At 68.1% G+C, this 22,472-nt stretch overlaps 1 protein-coding gene across 3 annotated transcripts; it reads left to right on the top strand.

Moving 5' to 3' along the window:
- The first annotated feature begins 1,304 nt into the window (after window positions 1–1,304).
- On the top strand, window positions 1,305–22,256 carry DNAJC5G (DnaJ heat shock protein family (Hsp40) member C5 gamma). Of its 3 annotated transcripts, none has more exons than XM_074991584.1 (5): window positions 1,305–1,423; window positions 3,252–3,370; window positions 3,742–3,955; window positions 6,218–6,371; window positions 20,315–22,256. In XM_074991584.1, the coding sequence occupies exons 2-5, from the start codon at window positions 3,258–3,260 to the stop codon at window positions 20,401–20,403; spliced, it is 570 nt and encodes a 189-aa protein (XP_074847685.1). In that variant the 5' UTR covers window positions 1,305–1,423; window positions 3,252–3,257; the 3' UTR covers window positions 20,404–22,256. The 3 variants fall into 3 exon arrangements, with proteins under 3 accessions (XP_074847685.1, XP_074847684.1, XP_074847686.1); XM_074991583.1 differs by having other exon boundaries at window positions 1,404–1,512; XM_074991585.1 differs by lacking the exon at window positions 1,305–1,423 and adding an exon at window positions 2,648–2,787.
- The last annotated feature ends 216 nt before the right edge of the window (window positions 22,257–22,472 follow it).

Genomic DNA, 22,472 nt, shown 5'->3' with positions numbered 1-22,472 from the left:
GCTGGGCGGGGGCGGGGAGCGGGGCGTGCTGGGAGCGGTAGTGCTGGGAGGGGGCGGGGAGCGGGGCATGCTGGGAGCGGTAGTGCTGGTCGGGGGCGGGGAGCGGGGCATGCTGGGAGCGGTAGTGCTGGGCGGGGAGCGGGGCGTGCTGGGAGCGGTAGTGCTGGGCGGGGGCGGGGAGCGGGGCGTGCTGGGAGCGGTAGTGCTGGGCGGGGAGCGGGGCATGCTGGGAGCGGTAGTGCTGGGCGGGGGTGGGGAGCGGGGCGTGCTGGGAGCGGTAGTGCTGGGCGGGGGCGGGGAGCGGGGCGTGCTGGGAGCGGTAGTGCTGGGCGGGGAGCGGGGCATGCTGGGAGCGGTAGTGCTGAGCGGGGAGCGGTAGTGCTGGGAGGGGGCGGGGAGCGGGGCGTGCTGGGAGCGGTAGTGCTGGGAGGGGGCGGGGAGCGGGGCATGCTGGGAGCGGTAGTGCTGAGCGGGGAGCGGGGCCTGCTGGGAGCGGTAGTGCTGGGCGGGGGCGGGGAGCGGGGCATGCTGGGAGCGGTAGTGCTGGGCGGGGGCGGGGAGCGGGGCATGCTGGGAGCGGTAGTGCTGGGCGGGGGCGGGGAGCGGGGCGTGCTGGGAGCGGTAGTGCTGGGCGGGGGCGGGGAGCGGGGCATGCTGGGAGCGGTAGTGCTGGGAGGGGGCGGGGAGCGGGGCATGCTGGGAGCGGTAGTGCTGAGCGGGGAGCGGGGCATGCTGGGAGCGGTAGTGCTGGGCGGGGAGCGGGGCATGCTGGGAGCGGTAGTGCTGGGAGGGGGCGGGGAGCGGTAGTGCTGGGAGGGGGCGGGGAGCGGGGCGTGCTGGGAGCGGTAGTGCTGAGCGGGGAGCGGGGCATGCTGGGAGCGGTAGTGCTGGGCGGGGGGGAGCGGGGCATGCTGGGAGCGGTAGTGCTGGGCGGGGGGGGAGCGGGGCGTGCTGGGAGCGGTAGTGCTGAGCGGGGAGCGGGGCGTGCTGGGAGCGGTAGTGCTGGGCGGGGGCGGGGAGCGGGGCGTGCTGGGAGCGGTAGTGCTGGGCGGGGGCGGGGAGCGGGGCATGCTGGGAGCGGTAGTGCTGAGCGGGGAGCGGGGCATGCTGGGAGCGGTAGTGCTGGGCGGGGGGGGAGCGGGGCATGCTGGGAGCGGTAGTGCTGGGCGGGGGGGAGCGGGGCATGCTGGGAGCGGTAGTGCTGGGCGGGGAGCGGGGCGTGCTGGGAGCGGTAGTGCTGGGCGGGGGCGGGGAGCGGGGAGCGGGGCATGCTGGGAGCGGTAGTGCTGGGCGGGGAGCGGGGCATGCTGGGAGTCGGCTCTCTCGGGACAGGACCCGGCCCTGTCATCCCAGAGTTAGAGCTGCGCTTGCGCAGGGGCCGGTCCGCGCATGCGCAGTTGCGAGGCGGTGCTGGTGGTGCCGGGTTAGTGCCCGCGCCGGAGCGGGGCCGCGGGGGGCGATGTTCGGTCTCGGGGGCTGCAGGCGCTGAGCGGGGCCCCGCCGGTGACCCCGGTAACCCCCCCCCCCGCCCCCGGTCACCTCCCCGGTACCCCCCCTCCCCCCGGTCACCCCGCGGCCGGCTCCCGCCCTCTCCTGTCACCCACCCCGCCCCCCCCGGGTAACCCCCGGTTCCACCTGCGTCTGGTCCCCGCTCCCTGGTGTCACCCCGCCTCCCCCGGTCACCCCGCCCCCTGGTACCCCCGCGGCCGGCCCCCGCCTCCTGGTACCCCCCCTCCCCCGGTCACCCCGCCCCCTGGTGTCACCCCGCCTCCCCCGGTCACCCCGCCCCCTGGTGCCCCCCCTCCCCTGGTCACCCCGCCCCCTGGTACCCCCGCGGCCGGCCCCCGCCTCCTGGTACCCCCCCTCCCCTGGTCACCCCGCCCCCTGGTACCCCCGCGGCCGGCCCCCGCCTCCTGGTACCCCCCCTCCCCCGGTCACCCCGCCCCCTGGTACCCCCGCGGCCGGCCCCCGCCTCCTGGTACCCCCCCTCCCCTGGTCACCCCGCCCCCTGGTACCCCCGCGGCCGGCCCCCGCCTCCTGGTACCCCCCCCTCCCCCGGTCACCCCGCCCCCTGGTACCCCCGCCTCCTGGTACCCCCCCTCCCCCGGTCACCCCGCCTCCTGGTACCCCCCCTCCCCTGGTCACCCCGCCCCCTGGTGTCACCCCGCCCCCTGGTCACCCCGCCCCCTGGTACCCCCGCGGCCGGCCCCCGCCGCCCCAGCACTGCGCGCTGCCCTCGGCTGTGTCTCGGCCCCACCCTCGCCACTTCCTTGTTGCTTGGCTGCCGCACCTCGTCTGCAGCCCTGGGCTGGGGAGCGGAGGGATGGGGGGACAGGGACGGGAATGGGGGGAACAGGGACGGGAATGGGGGAGCGGGGGAATGGGGGGACAGGGATGGGAATGGGGGGATGGGGAGCGGGGGAATGGGGGGATGGGGGCAGGGAGCAGAGGGATGGGGAGCGAGGTAACGGGGGGAACAGGGACAGGAATGGGGGGACGGGGGCAGGGAGCAGAGGGATGGGGAGTGGGGGAATAGGGGGACAAGGGCAGGGAGCGGGGCTGGCCCTCGGCAGCAGCTGCCGGGAGGGAGCCCCACGTGCCGCAGCGGTGGGTGCCCTGGTGCGGGGCGGCAGGGGAGGTGCCCGGGTGGTGCTGGGGTACAGGGCACGCGCCCTGTGAGGTGGGGGAGGGGCGTTTCAGTACCAGCCCTGGTGTTCCTCTGGCAGGCGCTCCCCTGCTTTGCTGTGCTCAAGTTCCGGCTGGGAAAGCAGCTGCGCTTTTACTCGAGTAACGCTGGGGGCACTTTCCCCATCTTGGGGGGGCGTGTGGGGGGCACTGTAGGCACTGCTGGCCTGGCCCTGCTGCCTTGCATGTAGGGCCTGCTGGGAATCTGCCCTCCCCTGCCTGCTCGCTGGGGAGCCTGGGGCTTGGTCCTCTGCTAGAGAGCTGGCATCTGCCTGGTTCCATTGCCCCCAGGGCCCTGTGACAAAAGGGGGACCTCTCACTCCTCAGGTTTCTGTCCCAGGCAGCTGTGAGCTGCCACCTGCCTGCGCAGCTTCCTGTCTGGCATGCGGTCGCTCTGCAGGGGACGGCCAGCCACTGCCTCTGGCTCTGGGGACTTGGAATAGCCGGCGTGCCAGGCCCTGCTCCCAGCCCCTTGTGTTCTCACCAGTCCGGCCCCACAAAGTGATGGTTGCAGCTTGCAGCTCCCAGGCACAGCGACTTTACCTGCCCATTGTCCTCCAATACAGAGCAGCATGGCGGAGCCCAGCCGACCCCAGCGGAAAATGTCTCGGGCAGGGGAGAGTTTGTACAGAGTCCTGGGCCTGGAGAAGGGGGCTTCCTCGGAAGAGATCAAGAAGGCATACAGGTAGGGGTCCCACCTGCTGGGCCCAGCTACCCCAGCCTTTCCTGCAGGCCCCTTGGTGCTGCATCCCTGCTGCTGGACCCACTGGCACAGGGCAAGCCCAGCCAGCTACCCAGGCAAGTGTCTCTGTGCACACACTGGGTCCTGGCCCAGTGTCTGGAGAGGGGTGTACGCCTTAGAAGTGCAGGGCACAGTTATACCGTGCCGTCTGCAGAGCAGGTGTTGCACCGTCCTGTCCCCATAGTCTACCGAGGGCTTCAGGATCTCCCAGTCCCTGGGAAAAGGGAGGGAGGATTCTTCGGGAGCTCCCCAGAGGTCTGGCAGGAGCTGCTTGGGACACCTGCTCAGCTCTGCAGCTTTCCCACACCTTGCAGGAAGCTGGCCCTGAAGTACCATCCGGACAAGAACCCCGAGAACCCCGAGGCGGTGGAGAAGTTCAAAGAGATCAACAACGCCAACTCCACGCTGAGCGACGAGAACAAGCGGCGCATCTACGACGAGTACGGCTCCATGGGGCTCTACGTGGCCGAGCAGTTTGGCGAGGAGAGTGTCAAGTACTATTTCCTCATGTCCAAGTGGTGGTTCAAGGTGAGCTCTGTTGGGTGCAGTTCTCAGCCTTAGCCACACTGCTCGGGCTGCCAGGCGGGGTGGTGCGCAGAGGTCTCTTGGGCTCCGAGCTGCCCCAGCCGGGGTAGTGGGGTGCATGTGCCCAGTGCCCGGGCCTGAGCCGCCCACTGTGCGAGAGCTGGGCTTTTGCAGTCAGTCTGAACATCAGAGCAAGTGGGGCATGACCTAAGGCTAAAGTGAGGAAGGAACAGCAATTACGGAGATCGGCCGGGCCTGAGCAAGTACATCCTCGATTTCAGGGCCACACCACTAACCGTTACCTTTGTGAGCTCCTGCAGGCTGGGAGGAATCCCAGAGGTCTGGGAAAGGGTAAACTTAACACTCGTTGCTAAAAAGGGGGATAAGGACAAACCAGGGAATTGTACCCTAGTCAGTTGAAGTTTGGTACTTGGAAAGGCAATGGAGCAAGTACTCCCACAGCCGCTTTGTAAGCACAGTAAACCCCTGATTGTGCAGGGGCTGCGTTCCTGCAACCTCAAGATAACTCAAATTTTCACTCAAGTCAAGGGGAGCCGGGAACCAGGCTGCTGCCTGGATCCTGGCTCCCCTGGGCTTGCAGGAGCCAGGAAAGTGACCAGCCATGGTGGGCTGGTCGGTTTCCTGGCTCCCGGGACCTGGGAACCAGAGGGCAGCCTGCTTCCCAGCTCCCTGCTGCTCGTGGGACCCAGGAAGCTGCCCAGCTTGCAGCTAGTAAGTTTCCAGGTACCACCAGCACCAGGGAGCTGGGAACCAGATTGCCACTTGGTTCTCGGCACCCTGCCAGCCATGAGCCGGTCAGTTTCCTGGGTCCCGCAAGTGGGGAGCTGGGACCCAGGCTAAAGAGCCTGCTGCCTCCCTTCCCCCAGCCACATGGCTGTTAGACACCCATGTGGCTGGGGGAAGGGAGGGAGAAGGCTCCAGCTGCTGGGCTGTGGGGTCTCCCCGCCCCCCAGCTGGGGACCCCACAGCTGGCTCTGTGGGGTCTCAGAGCCCCTGTACTCCACCCCACATCCCTTTTGCGTAAAAGCAAAATCCACACATCTTGAGGCATTACTGTAGTTACAATGAGTAACAATGAACGTGGATTTTTCAAGAACAAGTCATAGCAAACTAACCTAATATTCTGCTTTTGAGAAGGAGGGTAACAAGCCTTGGAGATGGGAGAAGTGGCAAATGTGATAAAAGCCTTGCTGAAGTCGAGCCATGGTATTCTCTCACCTGAGTGTCTCACAAATGAAGTAGGGAAGTGTAACCTAGGCCAGCTTGCTGTGTAATGGGTGCACAATGGGTGGGAAAGCCATGTCCCAAGAGATGCTGTCAGTGGTTCAGGGCCAAGCTGCAAGGGCACGTGGAGTGGGATTCTCCAAGGATGAGGCCTGGGTCTGCTTCTGTTCACCCTCTTGTGCAGCCATTCAGACAATGGCACCGAGAGATGGTGATGAAGTTTGCGGATAACGCCAAGCTGAGAGATGTTGCCAGCGCTTTGGAGGGTTGGATTGTAATTCGTAAGGCTCTGGAGAAATGGCGTGAGTTAAACGACCAAATTCAGTTAGGAGAAATGCACAGTGCTCTGCTTATGGAGAAACAATCAGGTGCGTACATGCAGTATGAGATGCGGCTACAGGACTGAGCGCTGCAGAAAGAGATGTAGGGGTCAGTGGACCACAAGCTGAGTGAGTCAGCAGTGTGACGCGGTTGCAAAAGAGGCAAAGGTCGTTCTGGGATGTGCTAGCAGGAGAGTCGCAGGTGAGATGTGAAAAGTAATTCTTCCGCTCCATCCAGCCCTGATAGGGCCTCAGCTGGAGCATTGTCTGGTTCTGACTGAGAGAAGTTCTGGGAAATGAGAGTCCAGAGAGGAGCAGCAAACCAGACTGAAGGTCTGGTGCACACGGCCCTCCGGGGAGAATGGACGAGGGGTGTGTGTAGCTGGGAGACGAGAAGACTGGCCGGGGTGGTACGTCTCTGGGTACCGCAACGGTGGCTTTCGAGAAGGGGGAAAGGATTCTGTTCCTTGTCCCTGGAGGAAGCAGTGGCCCTGGACTGCAGCAAGCAGAGTGGGGTTTGGCACCAGGAAAAGCTCCCTGTCGGGGCGGTCGAGCACTGGAACATGCAGCCCGGGAAGCTGTGGAATCCACACGCTCCACTGGGGAGGGTCTGGACATCAGCCAGACATTGGCCTGGGGAACCGCGTAAGGTCCTTTCAGCCCCTGTGTTTCCATGACGTGGCCGCTCCCTTCCACGCAGGCCGCGGCCATATGCTGTGGTGTCTTGACCTGCTGCTGCTGCTGCTGCTGCTGCTGCTTCTGCTGCGGGAAGTGCCGCCCGCCTGAGGACGAGGACTCCTACAAGTGTGTCAGCCCCGAGGACTTGGAGGCGCAGATCCAGGCTGAGGCCAAAGGTGAGGAGGAGCTGCCCAGTAGCGTGCTGGTGTCGCCTGAGGGTCGCTCTCCCAGGGAGAGGGCAGCGAGGGGCATGGGTGGGGGCGCTGAGGCTGCAGGTGCCCTGGGCTGAGCAGTGCTCAACAGGTGCTGGGGCTAGGAGGGGGTTTGCCTCTGGCCAGGTCCCAGCTCTGCTGAGGTTTGCTGTGTTGTCAGGGTAGGTCTCTCCCCTGCGCCCTGAACCCTGCAGGGAGGCTCACCTGCCTGTAGCAGCCTGTGGCTGCCTTGGCCTGGCCCAGCGGGGGGCCGGGCAGAAGTTCACCCCAGTGCCTGTGCTGTGAGCGAAGGCAGGTGGTGTTGGGACTTGGCTGACGCCCTGGGCTCCTTCTGGGCTAGTGAGCGGGGGCTGGGCAGACCGTGCTGGCCCTGAGTGCTTGGAGCGTGGGCGAGGAGCGTGCAGCCCCTGTGCAGGGAGGGACGCAGCAGCCTGAGCTCGGTCCAATGTGGCCAGTGCAGGGGATGGCTGGGAGCCGGGTGTCTGGAGGGAGCTGAGCATCCCTGGGGCCTGTCCTGCACGGGGGCCGATCCTGCTCGTGCTCTGGCAGGCTGCAGGCTGGGAGCCGGGTGTCTGGAGGGAGCTGAGCGTCCCTGGGGCCTGTCCTGCACGGGGGCCGATCCTGCTCGTGCTCTGGCGGGCTGCAGGCTGGGAGCCGGGTGTCTGGAGGGAGCTGAGCAACCCTGGGGCCTGTCCTGCACGGGGGCCAATCCTGCTCGTGCTCTGGCAGGCTGCAGGCTGGGAGCCGGGTGTCTGGATGGGGCTGAGCATCCCTGGGGCCTGTCCTGCACGGGGGCCAATCCTGCTCGTGCTCTGGCGGGCTGCAGGCTGGGAGCCGGGTGTCTGGAGGGAGCTGAGCATCCCTGGGGCCTGTCCTGCACGGGGGCCAATCCTGCTCTTGCTCTGGCAGGCTGCAGGCTGGGAGCCGGGTGTCTGGATGGGGCTGAGCGTCCCTGGGGCCTGTCCTGCACGGGGGCCAATCCTGCTCGTGCTCTGGCAGGCTGCAGGCTGGGAGCCGGGTGTCTGGAGGGAGCTGAGCATCCCTGGGGCCTGTCCTGCACGGGGGCCAATCCTGCTCGTGCTCTGGCGGGCTGCAGGCTGGGAGCCGGGTGTCTGGAGGGAGCTGAGCATCCCTGGGGCCTGTCCTGCACGGGGGCTGATCCTGCTCGTGCTCTGGCGGGCTGCAGGCTGGGAGCCGGGTGTCTGGATGGGGCTGAGCATCCCTGGGGCCTGTCCTGCACGGGGGCTGATCCTGCTCGTGCTCTGGCGGGCTGCAGGCTGGGAGCCGGGTGTCTGGAGGGAGCTGAGCATCCCTGGGGCCTGTCCTGCACGGGGGCCAATCCTGCTCGTGCTCTGGCAGGCTGCAGGCTGGGAGCCGGGTGTCTGGATGGGGCTGAGCGTCCCTGGGGCCTGTCCTGCACGGGGGCCAATCCTGCTCGTGCTCTGGCAGGCTGCAGGCTGGGAGCCGGGTGTCTGGAGGGAGCTGAGCGTCCCTGGGGCCTGTCCTGCACGGGGGCCAATCCTGCTCGTGCTCTGGCGGGCTGCAGGCTGGGAGCCGGGTGTCTGGATGGGGCTGAGCGTCCCTGGGGCCTGTCCTGCACGGGGGCCAATCCTGCTCGTGCTCTGGCAGGCTGCAGGCTGGGAGCCGGGTGTCTGGAGGGAGCTGAGCGTCCCTGGGGCCTGTCCTGCACGGGGGCCGATCCTGCTCTTGCTCTGGCAGGCTGCAGGCTGGGAGCCGGGTGTCTGGATGGGGCTGAGCGTCCCTGGGGCCTGTCCTGCACGGGGGCCAATCCTGCTCGTGCTCTGGCGGGCTGCAGGCTGGGAGCCGGGTGTCTGGATGGGGCTGAGCGTCCCTGGGGCCTGTCCTGCACGGGGGCCAATCCTGCTCGTGCTCTGGCAGGCTGCAGGCTGGGAGCCGGGTGTCTGGAGGGAGCTGAGCATCCCTGGGGCCTGTCCTGCACGGGGGCCAATCCTGCTCGTGCTCTGGCAGGCTGCAGGCTGGGAGCCGGGTGTCTGGAGGGAGCTGAGCATCCCTGGGGCCTGTCCTGCACGAGGGCCAATCCTGCTCGTGCTCTGGCAGGCTGCAGGCTGGGAGCCGGGTGTCTGGATGGGGCTGAGCGTCCCTGGGGCCTGTCCTGCACGGGGGCCGATCCTGCTCGTGCTCTGGCGGGCTGCAGGCTTGGAGCCGGGTGTCTGGATGGGGCTGAGCATCCCTGGGGCCTGTCCTGCACGGGGGCTGATCCTGCTCGTGCTCTGGCGGGCTGCAGGCTGGGAGCCGGGTGTCTGGAGGGAGCTGAGCATCCCTGGGGCCTGTCCTGCACGGGGGCCAATCCTGCTCGTGCTCTGGCAGGCTGCAGGCTGGGAGCCGGGTGTCTGGATGGGGCTGAGCGTCCCTGGGGCCTGTCCTGCACGGGGGCCAATCCTGCTCGTGCTCTGGCGGGCTGCAGGCTGGGAGCCGGGTGTCTGGATGGGGCTGAGCGTCCCTGGGGCCTGTCCTGCACGGGGGCCAATCCTGCTCTTGCTCTGGCAGGCTGCAGGCTGGGAGCCGGGTGTCTGGATGGGGCTGAGCGTCCCTGGGGCCTGTCCTGCACGGGGGCCAATCCTGCTCGTGCTCTGGCAGGCTGCAGGCTGGGAGCCGGGTGTCTGGAGGGAGCTGAGCATCCCTGGGGCCTGTCCTGCACGGGGGCCAATCCTGCTCGTGCTCTGGCAGGCTGCAGGCTGGGAGCCGGGTGTCTGGAGGGAGCTGAGCATCCCTGGGGCCTGTCCTGCACGAGGGCCAATCCTGCTCGTGCTCTGGCAGGCTGCAGGCTGGGAGCCGGGTGTCTGGATGGAGCTGAGCGTCCCTGGGGCCTGTCCTGCACGGGGGCCGATCCTGCTCGTGCTCTGGCGGGCTGCAGGCTGGGAGCCGGGTGTCTGGATGGGGCTGAGCGTCCCTGGGGCCTGTCCTGCACGGGGGCCGATCCTGCTCGTGCTCTGGCGGGCTGCAGGCTGGGAGCCGGGTGTCTGGAGGGAGCTGAGCGTCCCTGGGGCCTGTCCTGCACGGGGGCCAATCCTGCTCGTGCTCTGGCGGGCTGCAGGCTGGGAGCCGGGTGTCTGGATGGGGCTGAGCGTCCCTGGGGCCTGTCCTGCACGGGGGCCGATCCTGCTCGTGCTCTGGCGGGCTGCAGGCTGGGAGCCGGGTGTCTGGAGGGAGCTGAGCATCCCTGGGGTCTGTCCTGCACGGGGGCCAATCCTGCTCTTGCTCTGGCAGGCTGCAGGCTGGGAGCCGGGTGTCTGGATGGGGCTGAGCGTCCGTGGGGCCTGTCCTGCACGGGGGCTGATCCTGCTCGTGCTCTGGCGGGCTGCAGGCTGGGAGCCGGGTGTCTGGAGGGAGCTGAGCATCCCTGGGGTCTGTCCTGCACGGGGGCCAATCCTGCTCTTGCTCTGGCAGGCTGCAGGCTGGGAGCCGGGTGTCTGGATGGGGCTGAGCGTCCCTGGGGCCTGTCCTGCACGGGGGCTGATCCTGCTCGTGCTCTGGCGGGCTGCAGGCTGGGAGCCGGGTGTCTGGAGGGAGCTGAGCATCCCTGGGGCCTGTCCTGCACGGGGGCTGATCCTGCTCGTGCTCTGGCAGGCTGCAGGCTGGGAGCCGGGTGTCTGGATGGGGCTGAGCGTCCCTGGGGCCTGTCCTGCACGGGGGCTGATCCTGCTCGTGCTCTGGCGGGCTGCAGGCTGGGAGCCGGGTGTCTGGAGGGAGCTGAGCATCCCTGGGGGCTGTCCTGCACGGGGGCTGATCCTGCTCGTGCTCTGGCAGGCTGCAGGCTGGGAGCCGGGTGTCTGGATGGGGCTGAGCATCCCTGGGGCCTGTCCTGCACGGGGGCCAATCCTGCTCTTGCTCTGGCGGGCTGCAGGCTGGGAGCCGGGTGTCTGGATGGGGCTGAGCGTCCCTGGGGCCTGTCCTGCACGGGGGCCGATCCTGCTCGTGCTCTGGCGGGCTGCAGGCTGGGAGCCGGGTGTCTGGAGGGAGCTGAGCATCCCTGGGGTCTGTCCTGCACGGGGGCCAATCCTGCTCTTGCTCTGGCAGGCTGCAGGCTGGGAGCCGGGTGTCTGGATGGGGCTGAGCGTCCCTGGGGCCTGTCCTGCATGGGGGCCAATCCTGCTCGTGCTCTGGCAGGCTGCAGGCTGGGAGCCGGGTGTCTGGATGGGGCTGAGCGTCCCTGGGGCCTGTCCTGCACGGGGGCCAATCCTGCTCGTGCTCTGGCGGGCTGCAGGCTGGGAGCCGGGTGTCTGGATGGGGCTGAGCGTCCCTGGGGCCTGTCCTGCACGGGGGCCAATCCTGCTCTTGCTCTGGCAGGCTGCAGGCTGGGAGCCGGGTGTCTGGATGGGGCTGAGCGTCCCTGGGGCCTGTCCTGCACGGGGGCCAATCCTGCTCGTGCTCTGGCAGGCTGCAGGCTGGGAGCCGGGTGTCTGGAGGGAGCTGAGCATCCCTGGGGCCTGTCCTGCACGGGGGCCAATCCTGCTCGTGCTCTGGCAGGCTGCAGGCTGGGAGCCGGGTGTCTGGAGGGAGCTGAGCATCCCTGGGGCCTGTCCTGCACGAGGGCCAATCCTGCTCGTGCTCTGGCAGGCTGCAGGCTGGGAGCCGGGTGTCTGGATGGAGCTGAGCGTCCCTGGGGCCTGTCCTGCACGGGGGCCGATCCTGCTCGTGCTCTGGCGGGCTGCAGGCTGGGAGCCGGGTGTCTGGATGGGGCTGAGCGTCCCTGGGGCCTGTCCTGCACGGGGGCCGATCCTGCTCGTGCTCTGGCGGGCTGCAGGCTGGGAGCCGGGTGTCTGGAGGGAGCTGAGCGTCCCTGGGGCCTGTCCTGCACGGGGGCCAATCCTGCTCGTGCTCTGGCGGGCTGCAGGCTGGGAGCCGGGTGTCTGGATGGGGCTGAGCGTCCCTGGGGCCTGTCCTGCACGGGGGCCGATCCTGCTCGTGCTCTGGCGGGCTGCAGGCTGGGAGCCGGGTGTCTGGAGGGAGCTGAGCATCCCTGGGGTCTGTCCTGCACGGGGGCCAATCCTGCTCTTGCTCTGGCAGGCTGCAGGCTGGGAGCCGGGTGTCTGGATGGGGCTGAGCGTCCGTGGGGCCTGTCCTGCACGGGGGCTGATCCTGCTCGTGCTCTGGCGGGCTGCAGGCTGGGAGCCGGGTGTCTGGAGGGAGCTGAGCATCCCTGGGGTCTGTCCTGCACGGGGGCCAATCCTGCTCTTGCTCTGGCAGGCTGCAGGCTGGGAGCCGGGTGTCTGGATGGGGCTGAGCGTCCCTGGGGCCTGTCCTGCACGGGGGCTGATCCTGCTCGTGCTCTGGCGGGCTGCAGGCTGGGAGCCGGGTGTCTGGAGGGAGCTGAGCATCCCTGGGGCCTGTCCTGCACGGGGGCTGATCCTGCTCGTGCTCTGGCAGGCTGCAGGCTGGGAGCCGGGTGTCTGGATGGGGCTGAGCGTCCCTGGGGCCTGTCCTGCACGGGGGCTGATCCTGCTCGTGCTCTGGCGGGCTGCAGGCTGGGAGCCGGGTGTCTGGAGGGAGCTGAGCATCCCTGGGGGCTGTCCTGCACGGGGGCTGATCCTGCTCGTGCTCTGGCAGGCTGCAGGCTGGGAGCCGGGTGTCTGGATGGGGCTGAGCATCCCTGGGGCCTGTCCTGCACGGGGGCCAATCCTGCTCTTGCTCTGGCGGGCTGCAGGCTGGGAGCCGGGTGTCTGGATGGGGCTGAGCGTCCCTGGGGCCTGTCCTGCACGGGGGCCGATCCTGCTCGTGCTCTGGCGGGCTGCAGGCTGGGAGCCGGGTGTCTGGAGGGAGCTGAGCATCCCTGGGGTCTGTCCTGCACGGGGGCCAATCCTGCTCTTGCTCTGGCAGGCTGCAGGCTGGGAGCCGGGTGTCTGGATGGGGCTGAGCGTCCCTGGGGCCTGTCCTGCACGGGGGCCAATCCTGCTCGTGCTCTGGCGGGCTGCAGGCTGGGAGCCGGGTGTCTGGATGGGGCTGAGCGTCCCTGGGGCCTGTCCTGCACGGGGGCCAACCCTGCTCGTGCTCTGGCAGGCTGCAGGCTGGGAGCCGGGTGTCTGGAGGGAGCTGAGCATCCCTGGGGCCTGTCCTGCACGAGGGCCAATCCTGCTCGTGCTCTGGCAGGCTGCAGGCTGGGAGCCGGGTGTCTGGATGGCGCTGAGCGTCCCTGGGGCCTGTCCTGCACGGGGGCCAATCCTGCTCGTGCTCTGGCGGGCTGCAGGCTGGGAGCCGGGTGTCTGGATGGGGCTGAGCGTCCCTGGGGCCTGTCCTGCACGGGGGCCAACCCTGCTCGTGCTCTGGCAGGCTGCAGGCTGGGAGCCGGGTGTCTGGAGGGAGCTGAGCATCCCTGGGGCCTGTCCTGCACGAGGGCCAATCCTGCTCGTGCTCTGGCAGGCTGCAGGCTGGGAGCCGGGTGTCTGGATGGCGCTGAGCGTCCCTGGGGCCTGTCCTGCACGGGGGCCAATCCTGCTCGTGCTCTGGCGGGCTGCAGGCTGGGAGCCGGGTGTCTGGATGGGGCTGAGCGTCCCTGGGACCTGTCCTGCACGGGGGCCAATCCTGCTCTTGCTCTGGCAGGCTGCAGGCTGGGAGCCGGGTGTCTGGATGGGGCTGAGCGTCCCTGGGGCCTGTCCTGCACGGGGGCCAATCCTGCTCGTGCTCTGGCAGGCTGCAGGCTGGGAGCCGGGTGTCTGGAGGGAGCTGAGCATCCCTGGGGCCTGTCCTGCACGAGGGCCAATCCTGCTCGTGCTCTGGCAGGCTGCAGGCTGGGAGCCGGGTGTCTGGATGGAGCTGAGCGTCCCTGGGGCCTGTCCTGCACGGGGGCCGATCCTGCTCGTGCTCTGGCGGGCTGCAGGCTGGGAGCCGGGTGTCTGGATGGGGCTGAGCGTCCCTGGGGCCTGTCCTGCACGGGGGCCGATCCTGCTCGTGCTCTGGCGGGCTGCAGGCTGGGAGCCGGGTGTCTGGAGGGAGCTGAGCGTCCCTGGGGCCTGTCCTGCACGGGGGCCAATCCTGCTCGTGCTCTGGCGGGCTGCAGGCTGGGAGCCGGGTGTCTGGATGGGGCTGAGCGTCCCTGGGGCCTGTCCTGCACGGGGGCCGATCCTGCTCGTGCTCTGGCGGGCTGCAGGCTGGGAGCCGGGTGTCTGGAGGGAGCTGAGCATCCCTGGGGTCTGTCCTGCACGGGGGCCAATCCTGCTCTTGCTCTGGCAGGCTGCAGGCTGGGAGCCGGGTGTCTGGATGGGGCTGAGCGTCCGTGGGGCCTGTCCTGCACGGGGGCTGATCCTGCTCGTGCTCTGGCGGGCTGCAGGCTGGGAGCCGGGTGTCTGGAGGGAGCTGAGCATCCCTGGGGTCTGTCCTGCACGGGGGCCAATCCTGCTCTTGCTCTGGCAGGCTGCAGGCTGGGAGCCGGGTGTCTGGATGGGGCTGAGCGTCCCTGGGGCCTGTCCTGCACGGGGGCTGATGCTGCTCGTGCTCTGGCGGGCTGCAGGCTGGGAGCCGGGTGTCTGGAGGGAGCTGAGCATCCCTGGGGCCTGTCCTGCACGGGGGCTGATCCTGCTCGTGCTCTGGCAGGCTGCAGGCTGGGAGCCGGGTGTCTGGATGGGGCTGAGCGTCCCTGGGGCCTGTCCTGCACGGGGGCTGATCCTGCTCGTGCTCTGGCGGGCTGCAGGCTGGGAGCCGGGTGTCTGGAGGGAGCTGAGCATCCCTGGGGGCTGTCCTGCACGGGGGCTGATCCTGCTCGTGCTCTGGCAGGCTGCAGGCTGGGAGCCGGGTGTCTGGATGGGGCTGAGCATCCCTGGGGCCTGTCCTGCACGGGGGCCAATCCTGCTCTTGCTCTGGCGGGCTGCAGGCTGGGAGCCGGGTGTCTGGATGGGGCTGAGCGTCCCTGGGGCCTGTCCTGCACGGGGGCCAATCCTGCTCGTGCTCTGGCGGGCTGCAGGCTGGGAGCCGGGTGTCTGGATGGGGCTGAGCGTCCCTGGGGCCTGTCCTGCACGGGGGCCAATCCTGCTCTTGCTCTGGCAGGCTGCAGGCTGGGAGCCGGGTGTCTGGATGGGGCTGAGCGTCCCTGGGGCCTGTCCTGCACGGGGGCCAATCCTGCTCGTGCTCTGGCAGGCTGCAGGCTGGGAGCCGGGTGTCTGGAGGGAGCTGAGCATCCCTGGGGCCTGTCCTGCACGGGGGCCAATCCTGCTCGTGCTCTGGCAGGCTGCAGGCTGGGAGCCGGGTGTCTGGAGGGAGCTGAGCATCCCTGGGGCCTGTCCTGCACGAGGGCCAATCCTGCTCGTGCTCTGGCAGGCTGCAGGCTGGGAGCCGGGTGTCTGGATGGAGCTGAGCGTCCCTGGGGCCTGTCCTGCACGGGGGCCGATCCTGCTCGTGCTCTGGCGGGCTGCAGGCTGGGAGCCGGGTGTCTGGATGGGGCTGAGCGTCCCTGGGGCCTGTCCTGCACGGGGGCCGATCCTGCTCGTGCTCTGGCGGGCTGCAGGCTGGGAGCCGGGTGTCTGGAGGGAGCTGAGCGTCCCTGGGGCCTGTCCTGCACGGGGGCCAATCCTGCTCGTGCTCTGGCGGGCTGCAGGCTGGGAGCCGGGTGTCTGGATGGGGCTGAGCGTCCCTGGGGCCTGTCCTGCACGGGGGCCGATCCTGCTCGTGCTCTGGCGGGCTGCAGGCTGGGAGCCGGGTGTCTGGAGGGAGCTGAGCATCCCTGGGGTCTGTCCTGCACGGGGGCCAATCCTGCTCTTGCTCTGGCAGGCTGCAGGCTGGGAGCCGGGTGTCTGGATGGGGCTGAGCGTCCGTGGGGCCTGTCCTGCACGGGGGCTGATCCTGCTCGTGCTCTGGCGGGCTGCAGGCTGGGAGCCGGGTGTCTGGAGGGAGCTGAGCATCCCTGGGGTCTGTCCTGCACGGGGGCCAATCCTGCTCTTGCTCTGGCAGGCTGCAGGCTGGGAGCCGGGTGTCTGGATGGGGCTGAGCGTCCCTGGGGCCTGTCCTGCACGGGGGCTGATCCTGCTCGTGCTCTGGCGGGCTGCAGGCTGGGAGCCGGGTGTCTGGAGGGAGCTGAGCATCCCTGGGGCCTGTCCTGCACGGGGGCTGATCCTGCTCGTGCTCTGGCAGGCTGCAGGCTGGGAGCCGGGTGTCTGGATGGGGCTGAGCGTCCCTGGGGCCTGTCCTGCACGGGGGCTGATCCTGCTCGTGCTCTGGCGGGCTGCAGGCTGGGAGCCGGGTGTCTGGAGGGAGCTGAGCATCCCTGGGGGCTGTCCTGCACGGGGGCTGATCCTGCTCGTGCTCTGGCAGGCTGCAGGCTGGGAGCCGGGTGTCTGGATGGGGCTGAGCATCCCTGGGGCCTGTCCTGCACGGGGGCCAATCCTGCTCTTGCTCTGGCGGGCTGCAGGCTGGGAGCCGGGTGTCTGGATGGGGCTGAGCGTCCCTGGGGCCTGTCCTGCACGGGGGCCGATCCTGCTCGTGCTCTGGCGGGCTGCAGGCTGGGAGCCGGGTGTCTGGAGGGAGCTGAGCATCCCTGGGGTCTGTCCTGCACGGGGGCCAATCCTGCTCTTGCTCTGGCAGGCTGCAGGCTGGGAGCCGGGTGTCTGGATGGGGCTGAGCGTCCCTGGGGCCTGTCCTGCACGGGGGCCAATCCTGCTCGTGCTCTGGCGGGCTGCAGGCTGGGAGCCGGGTGTCTGGATGGGGCTGAGCGTCCCTGGGGCCTGTCCTGCACGGGGGCCAACCCTGCTCGTGCTCTGGCAGGCTGCAGGCTGGGAGCCGGGTGTCTGGAGGGAGCTGAGCATCCCTGGGGCCTGTCCTGCACGAGGGCCAATCCTGCTCGTGCTCTGGCAGGCTGCAGGCTGGGAGCCGGGTGTCTGGATGGCGCTGAGCGTCCCTGGGGCCTGTCCTGCACGGGGGCCAATCCTGCTCGTGCTCTGGCGGGCTGCAGGCTGGGAGCCGGGTGTCTGGATGGGGCTGAGCGTCCCTGGGGCCTGTCCTGCACGGGGGCCAACCCTGCTCGTGCTCTGGCAGGCTGCAGGCTGGGAGCCGGGTGTCTGGAGGGAGCTGAGCATCCCTGGGGCCTGTCCTGCACGAGGGCCAATCCTGCTCGTGCTCTGGCAGGCTGCAGGCTGGGAGCCGGGTGTCTGGATGGCGCTGAGCGTCCCTGGGGCCTGTCCTGCACGGGGGCCAATCCTGCTCGTGCTCTGGCGGGCTGCAGGCTGGGAGCCGGGTGTCTGGATGGGGCTGAGCGTCCCTGGGACCTGTCCTGCACGGGGGCCAATCCTGCTCTTGCTCTGGCAGGCTGCAGGCTGGGAGCCGGGTGTCTGGATGGGGCTGAGCGTCCCTGGGGCCTGTCCTGCACGGGGGCCAATCCTGCTCGTGCTCTGGCAGGCTGCAGGCTGGGAGCCGGGTGTCTGGAGGGAGCTGAGCATCCCTGGGGCCTGTCCTGCACGAGGGCCAATCCTGCTCGTGCTCTGGCAGGCTGCAGGCTGGGAGCCGGGTGTCTGGATGGAGCTGAGCGTCCCTGGGGCCTGTCCTGCACGGGGGCCGATCCTGCTCGTGCTCTGGCGGGCTGCAGGCTGGGAGCCGGGTGTCTGGATGGGGCTGAGCGTCCCTGGGGCCTGTCCTGCACGGGGGCCGATCCTGCTCGTGCTCTGGCGGGCTGCAGGCTGGGAGCCGGGTGTCTGGAGGGAGCTGAGCGTCCCTGGGGCCTGTCCTGCACGGGGGCCAATCCTGCTCGTGCTCTGGCGGGCTGCAGGCTGGGAGCCGGGTGTCTGGATGGGGCTGAGCGTCCCTGGGGCCTGTCCTGCACGGGGGCCGATCCTGCTCGTGCTCTGGCGGGCTGCAGGCTGGGAGCCGGGTGTCTGGAGGGAGCTGAGCATCCCTGGGGTCTGTCCTGCACGGGGGCCAATCCTGCTCTTGCTCTGGCAGGCTGCAGGCTGGGAGCCGGGTGTCTGGATGGGGCTGAGCGTCCGTGGGGCCTGTCCTGCACGGGGGCTGATCCTGCTCGTGCTCTGGCGGGCTGCAGGCTGGGAGCCGGGTGTCTGGAGGGAGCTGAGCATCCCTGGGGTCTGTCCTGCACGGGGGCCAATCCTGCTCTTGCTCTGGCAGGCTGCAGGCTGGGAGCCGGGTGTCTGGATGGGGCTGAGCGTCCCTGGGGCCTGTCCTGCACGGGGGCTGATGCTGCTCGTGCTCTGGCGGGCTGCAGGCTGGGAGCCGGGTGTCTGGAGGGAGCTGAGCATCCCTGGGGCCTGTCCTGCACGGGGGCTGATCCTGCTCGTGCTCTGGCAGGCTGCAGGCTGGGAGCCGGGTGTCTGGATGGGGCTGAGCGTCCCTGGGGCCTGTCCTGCACGGGGGCTGATCCTGCTCGTGCTCTGGCGGGCTGCAGGCTGGGAGCCGGGTGTCTGGAGGGAGCTGAGCATCCCTGGGGGCTGTCCTGCACGGGGGCTGATCCTGCTCGTGCTCTGGCAGGCTGCAGGCTGGGAGCCGGGTGTCTGGATGGGGCTGAGCATCCCTGGGGCCTGTCCTGCACGGGGGCCAATCCTGCTCTTGCTCTGGCGGGCTGCAGGCTGGGAGCCGGGTGTCTGGATGGGGCTGAGCGTCCCTGGGGCCTGTCCTGCACGGGGGCCGATCCTGCTCGTGCTCTGGCGGGCTGCAGGCTGGGAGCCGGGTGTCTGGAGGGAGCTGAGCATCCCTGGGGTCTGTCCTGCACGGGGGCCAATCCTGCTCTTGCTCTGGCAGGCTGCAGGCTGGGAGCCGGGTGTCTGGATGGGGCTGAGCGTCCCTGGGGCCTGTCCTGCACGGGGGCTGATCCTGCTCGTGCTCTGGCGGGCTGCAGGCTGGGAGCCGGGTGTCTGGAGGGAGCTGAGCATCCCTGGGGTCTGTCCTGCACGGGGGCCAATCCTGCTCTTGCTCTGGCAGGCTGCAGGCTGGGAGCCGGGTGTCTGGATGGGGCTGAGCGTCCATGGGGCCTGTCCTGCACGGGGGCTGATCCTGCTCGTGCTCTGGCGGGCTGCAGGCTGGGAGCCGGGTGTCTGGAGGGAGCTGAGCATCCCTGGGGCCTGTCCTGCACGGGGGCTGATCCTGCTCGTGCTCTGGCAGGCTGCAGGCTGGGAGCCGGGTGTCTGGAGGGAGCTGAGCATCCCTGGGGCCTGTCCTGCACGGGGGCTGATCCTGCTCGTGCTCTGGCAGGCTGCAGGCTGGGAGCCGGGTGTCTGGATGGAGCTGAGCGTCCCTGGGGCCTGTCCTGCACGGGGGCCAATCCTGCTCTTGCTCTGGCAGGCTGCAGGCTGGGAGCCGGGTGTCTGGATGGGGCTGAGCGTCCCTGGGGCCTGTCCTGCACGGGGGCCGATCCTGCTCGTGCTCTGGCGGGCTGCAGGCTGGGACCTCAGGAGGCGGTGGGGGAGAGGTCTCCTGCTGCTGAGAAGAACAGATGTCTTGGAGCCTGGTGATGGTGCTGGTGTCTAGCAGGCGCCCCACAGCAGGGGTTTCTCTCCACGCTGGGAACCCCCCCACGCTCACCAGCTCGGTGTCCCCCGGCGGTGACCCTCAGCCTTCCCCCGCCCACCTGTGCAGACAGGGACCACAGCAGGGGCCTGTCAGCTGGGGCCGCAGGAGCTGGCTGGGGCGCACCTGGCATCCCCGAGTGCCTGCTGGGCCCAGCCCTTTGTCATGGGCCCGCAGGGCCTGCGGTGCATCCTGGATCTCACTGGTCCGCTGGAGGAGTCTGCTAGTGGGCAGAGCCCCAGGGACCTGCTGTGCTGTTAGGTGCCTGACTCCGCTGGGCTCCTGCCCCAGCCCATAGCTCTGCCCAGCAAGTCTAGCACAGCCAAATACGCCTGAGCACCGGCCCTGCTGCCACCCCAGCAGCCCATACCACAGCGGGGCTGGGCCCTGCCGCCACCCCACAGCGGGGCCGGGCCCTGCCCCCCGGCCCTGCCGCCACCCCACAGCGGGGCCGGGCCCTGCCCCCCGGCCCTGCCGCCACCCCACAGCGGGGCTGGGCCCTGCCCCCCGGCCCTGCCGCCACCCCACAGCGGGGCCGGGCCCTGCCGCCACCCCACAGCGGGGCCGGGCCCTGCCCCCCGGCCCTGCCGCCACCCCACAGCGGGGCCGGGCCCTGCCCCCCGGCCCTGCCGCCACCCCACAGCGGGGCTGGGTCCCGTAGTGCGGTGAGCTCTCGGGTTGAGTTGGGTCCAGCTGGCCAGGTCAGCACAGGGGGCAGCTGCACTGCTGTGGGCTCTGCTTCTGCTCTCTCCTGCTGCTTGTCTGTCTGTCCATCCATCTGTCCCAGGCAGCCCCCAGTCTCCCCGTAGGCCAGCTCCTGGCCCTGCCTGCTGGAGCCTGTCGTGTGCTGGCACCCCCGTGGTCTGGCACAACCCTCCAGTGGGTCGGGACAGGGTTGGCTCAGCCCTCCCTCCCCAGACTGGCCTGAGACGCCCTCATGCTCCTGCTCTGCCCCAGGAGCGTTCAGCCCGCTGGGGTTTCGGCATCAGCGAAGTACGTGGCGCAGGGGGCTGCGGGGGCTCTGCCCCTGGGATCAGCAGATTTTGCTGGGTCCCTGCTTCCTCCTGGGTAACAGCAGGAAGGGGGCGGATGGGGGGAAGGGGGGTCAGATCCCTCGGTGCTCCCTTGTCCCCCTAGCCCTGCCCTCTGTTACTGAGCCTCCCAGCCTGGGCGCCCCCGCTCTGGCTGCCGGTGCCCTTCCCCCGGGCCCGCAGGCCAGGGCTGGCTAGGTCCACACCCTCCCGGGGTGCCTGTGGTCTCTGCTTGTCTCGAGCAGCAGGCTGGAGCCCTGAGCTCCCATTCCCTCAGGCTGCGGGGTTCTCTGCTGAGGGGCCAGCCTGGGCCGGGGTGGGGCGGCTGGAAGTGGGGTGCTCTGCTGGGACAGTACGTGTGGCCCCTGCAGGCCCTGCCCTTACCGAGCCTGTCACCCTCAGAGACCCAGACACCCATAGCGGTGCAACCCTTGCCTGGAGCAGCTGGAGTGGAGCCGCCGTTGGATGCCAGCCCCAGGACTGATGCATAAGGCTGGTCTCATCCTGCCCACAGCAGCGTGGGTGGGACCCCCACTGGAACTGTGCTGCCAGGGTGCTGTGCCCCGTGCTGGGGCAGCCAGGCCCGCTCTGCGGTTCAATCTCAGGTAAACTGGCCGGCACCTACAGGGAGGTTGTTCCTGCCTCTGCCTGGGCCCTGCAAAGACTCATTCCTGCAGCCTGTGCCTGCCCAGGGCTCCTCTGGCTGCTGCAGCCTGGTGACCAGCCACGCTCCCTGGGCTGCATTGTGGCTTGGGCTACTCTGCAGAAGGACCTGAGACTGGAAAGCTATGGGCACGCCCCCTGGAGCAGGCTGCGTGGGTGCCCCGGGCCCCATCCCTCCCTTGGCCGGCCATTCACCAGCACTGTGTCTTCCCCCGGTCTGGTCCTTCCCTTGTGAACTCAGCAGTGAGTGCTGCGCGGATGTCAAGCTTGCCGGGCCCTTGGCTGGCCGAGCTGTTTTGGGCTGCTGCCTGCGAGGCACAGCCTTGAGACCATCCCCACTGTAATTGGCCCCTGGAGACAGGGCAGCTGCAGGCGGCGCCTGCCAGGCATCGTGCTGCTTCCGGGGGATGTCCTTCCCCTGTGACAGGTGCCAAACGCTGCCCTCTGGGCAGGGCATGGGCCGGGCAGGCTGGGCTCCCTGCTTGCACTGTGCTTTGCTCCCCCTCCCCTGCTCCTGTTCTGGTCCCTCCCTGGCCCAGGCAGAGCATCAGTCACTGTGTCTGAGCCTCATGGCTGTCCCTGCACCGCTGCCATGGGGCTCAATGGGGAGTAAAGGAATCTGTTTGTATGACTTTGATGGCACCATTAAAGGCTGCTGGAGGGCATCTCTCACCATGGTCTCTTCCCTGCCCACGCAGCTCTGAGCCCACAGCTTGAACCATTGCTGCACAGCTTCTTGCCCAACCTTGCTCTGGGTCACGTCCTCAGGAGCATGTCCGGGCCAGGCTACGTACAGCTACGCTTCCTGTGCCCCCTAACTGACAACACTAGCCAGCTAAGCACGGTGGTGTTTGCCTGCCCAGTGCCAGCCAAGGACACGTGGTCACAGCTGGCCCTGCACGTGTTGTGCTTATAAGAAGCATGTGGGATCTTTCTCAGGGCAGAAGACAGAGCGCCGTTTGAGAATACCATAGAAAACCAGCATGTGTTTGCGCACACTCACCGTCTTGCCAGCCGGTGTGATTGGTGCAGGTCTGTCGCTCTTTCCATTAGTCAGCTAAGCTAACGAAACAGGAGGCTGGATGGGGACCAGGTTCCTTTCAGCCGGGCTGAGGTCCCAGGGGAAGTGACAGACAAACTCGAAGTCTGTGGCAGAGCAGCCACCTTCTCACAGCCATTTTCTAGCACTGGGATCAGTGGGTTTTGCATGTCATGTTATAAATATTTTCTTAAGTTGTCATCCTCACCCCTTACCTGTTGTCATCAACATGCCCCTTCTCATGTTTTGGTGAGGATACGCAACCGTCCCAGCTCCAGCACCTTCTCATCTGGTGATGGCCTTGGACTATCCCACTCATTCCTCATTCACACAACGGGGACTTTTATTGACCTGGAGCCAATACAAGCACTGAGCCAGAACATTGTTACACTCTTAGCAAACACCCTGCTTTTTCACAGTATTTCCGTCAAGTCTGACTTCAAAGAATAATCGTAAGGACCTGTTCTTGCTTTAACATCAGATACGGATAGAAGCAAATACGGCCTGTCACTTGCACTTCCCTTTCACTTCTTTCTGTCTTCCTGTTAAATTCTTGTTGTGCCAGTTTATTCTCATCAGAATTTCCAGATCTCAAGAAGTGGGTCTGTCCCATGAAAACTCATCACCTAATTATTTTGTTAGTCTTTAAAGTGCTATGTGACCGCTTTTTGTTTTAAGCAAATGCAAGTAATTTGTCTAATCTAAACGACTGAGGCATTCTTTTTCCTATCTTTCAGTCTATCCCCTTTTGCACCCTCAAGAACGGTTCTTGAGCAGGTCATGCTTTATATCAGTTTTGTGGCAGCGTACCAGGAAGCAATTGGCGCTTGTGGTTGCGACTTAGCAAACATTTTCTTT

The sequence above is a fragment of the Carettochelys insculpta genome, chromosome 3 (assembly GCF_033958435.1).
Source record: "Carettochelys insculpta isolate YL-2023 chromosome 3, ASM3395843v1, whole genome shotgun sequence".
In the NCBI taxonomy this organism is placed as follows: Eukaryota; Metazoa; Chordata; order Testudines; family Carettochelyidae; genus Carettochelys; species Carettochelys insculpta.
This window is presented reverse-complemented; position numbering and strand designations above follow the sequence as displayed.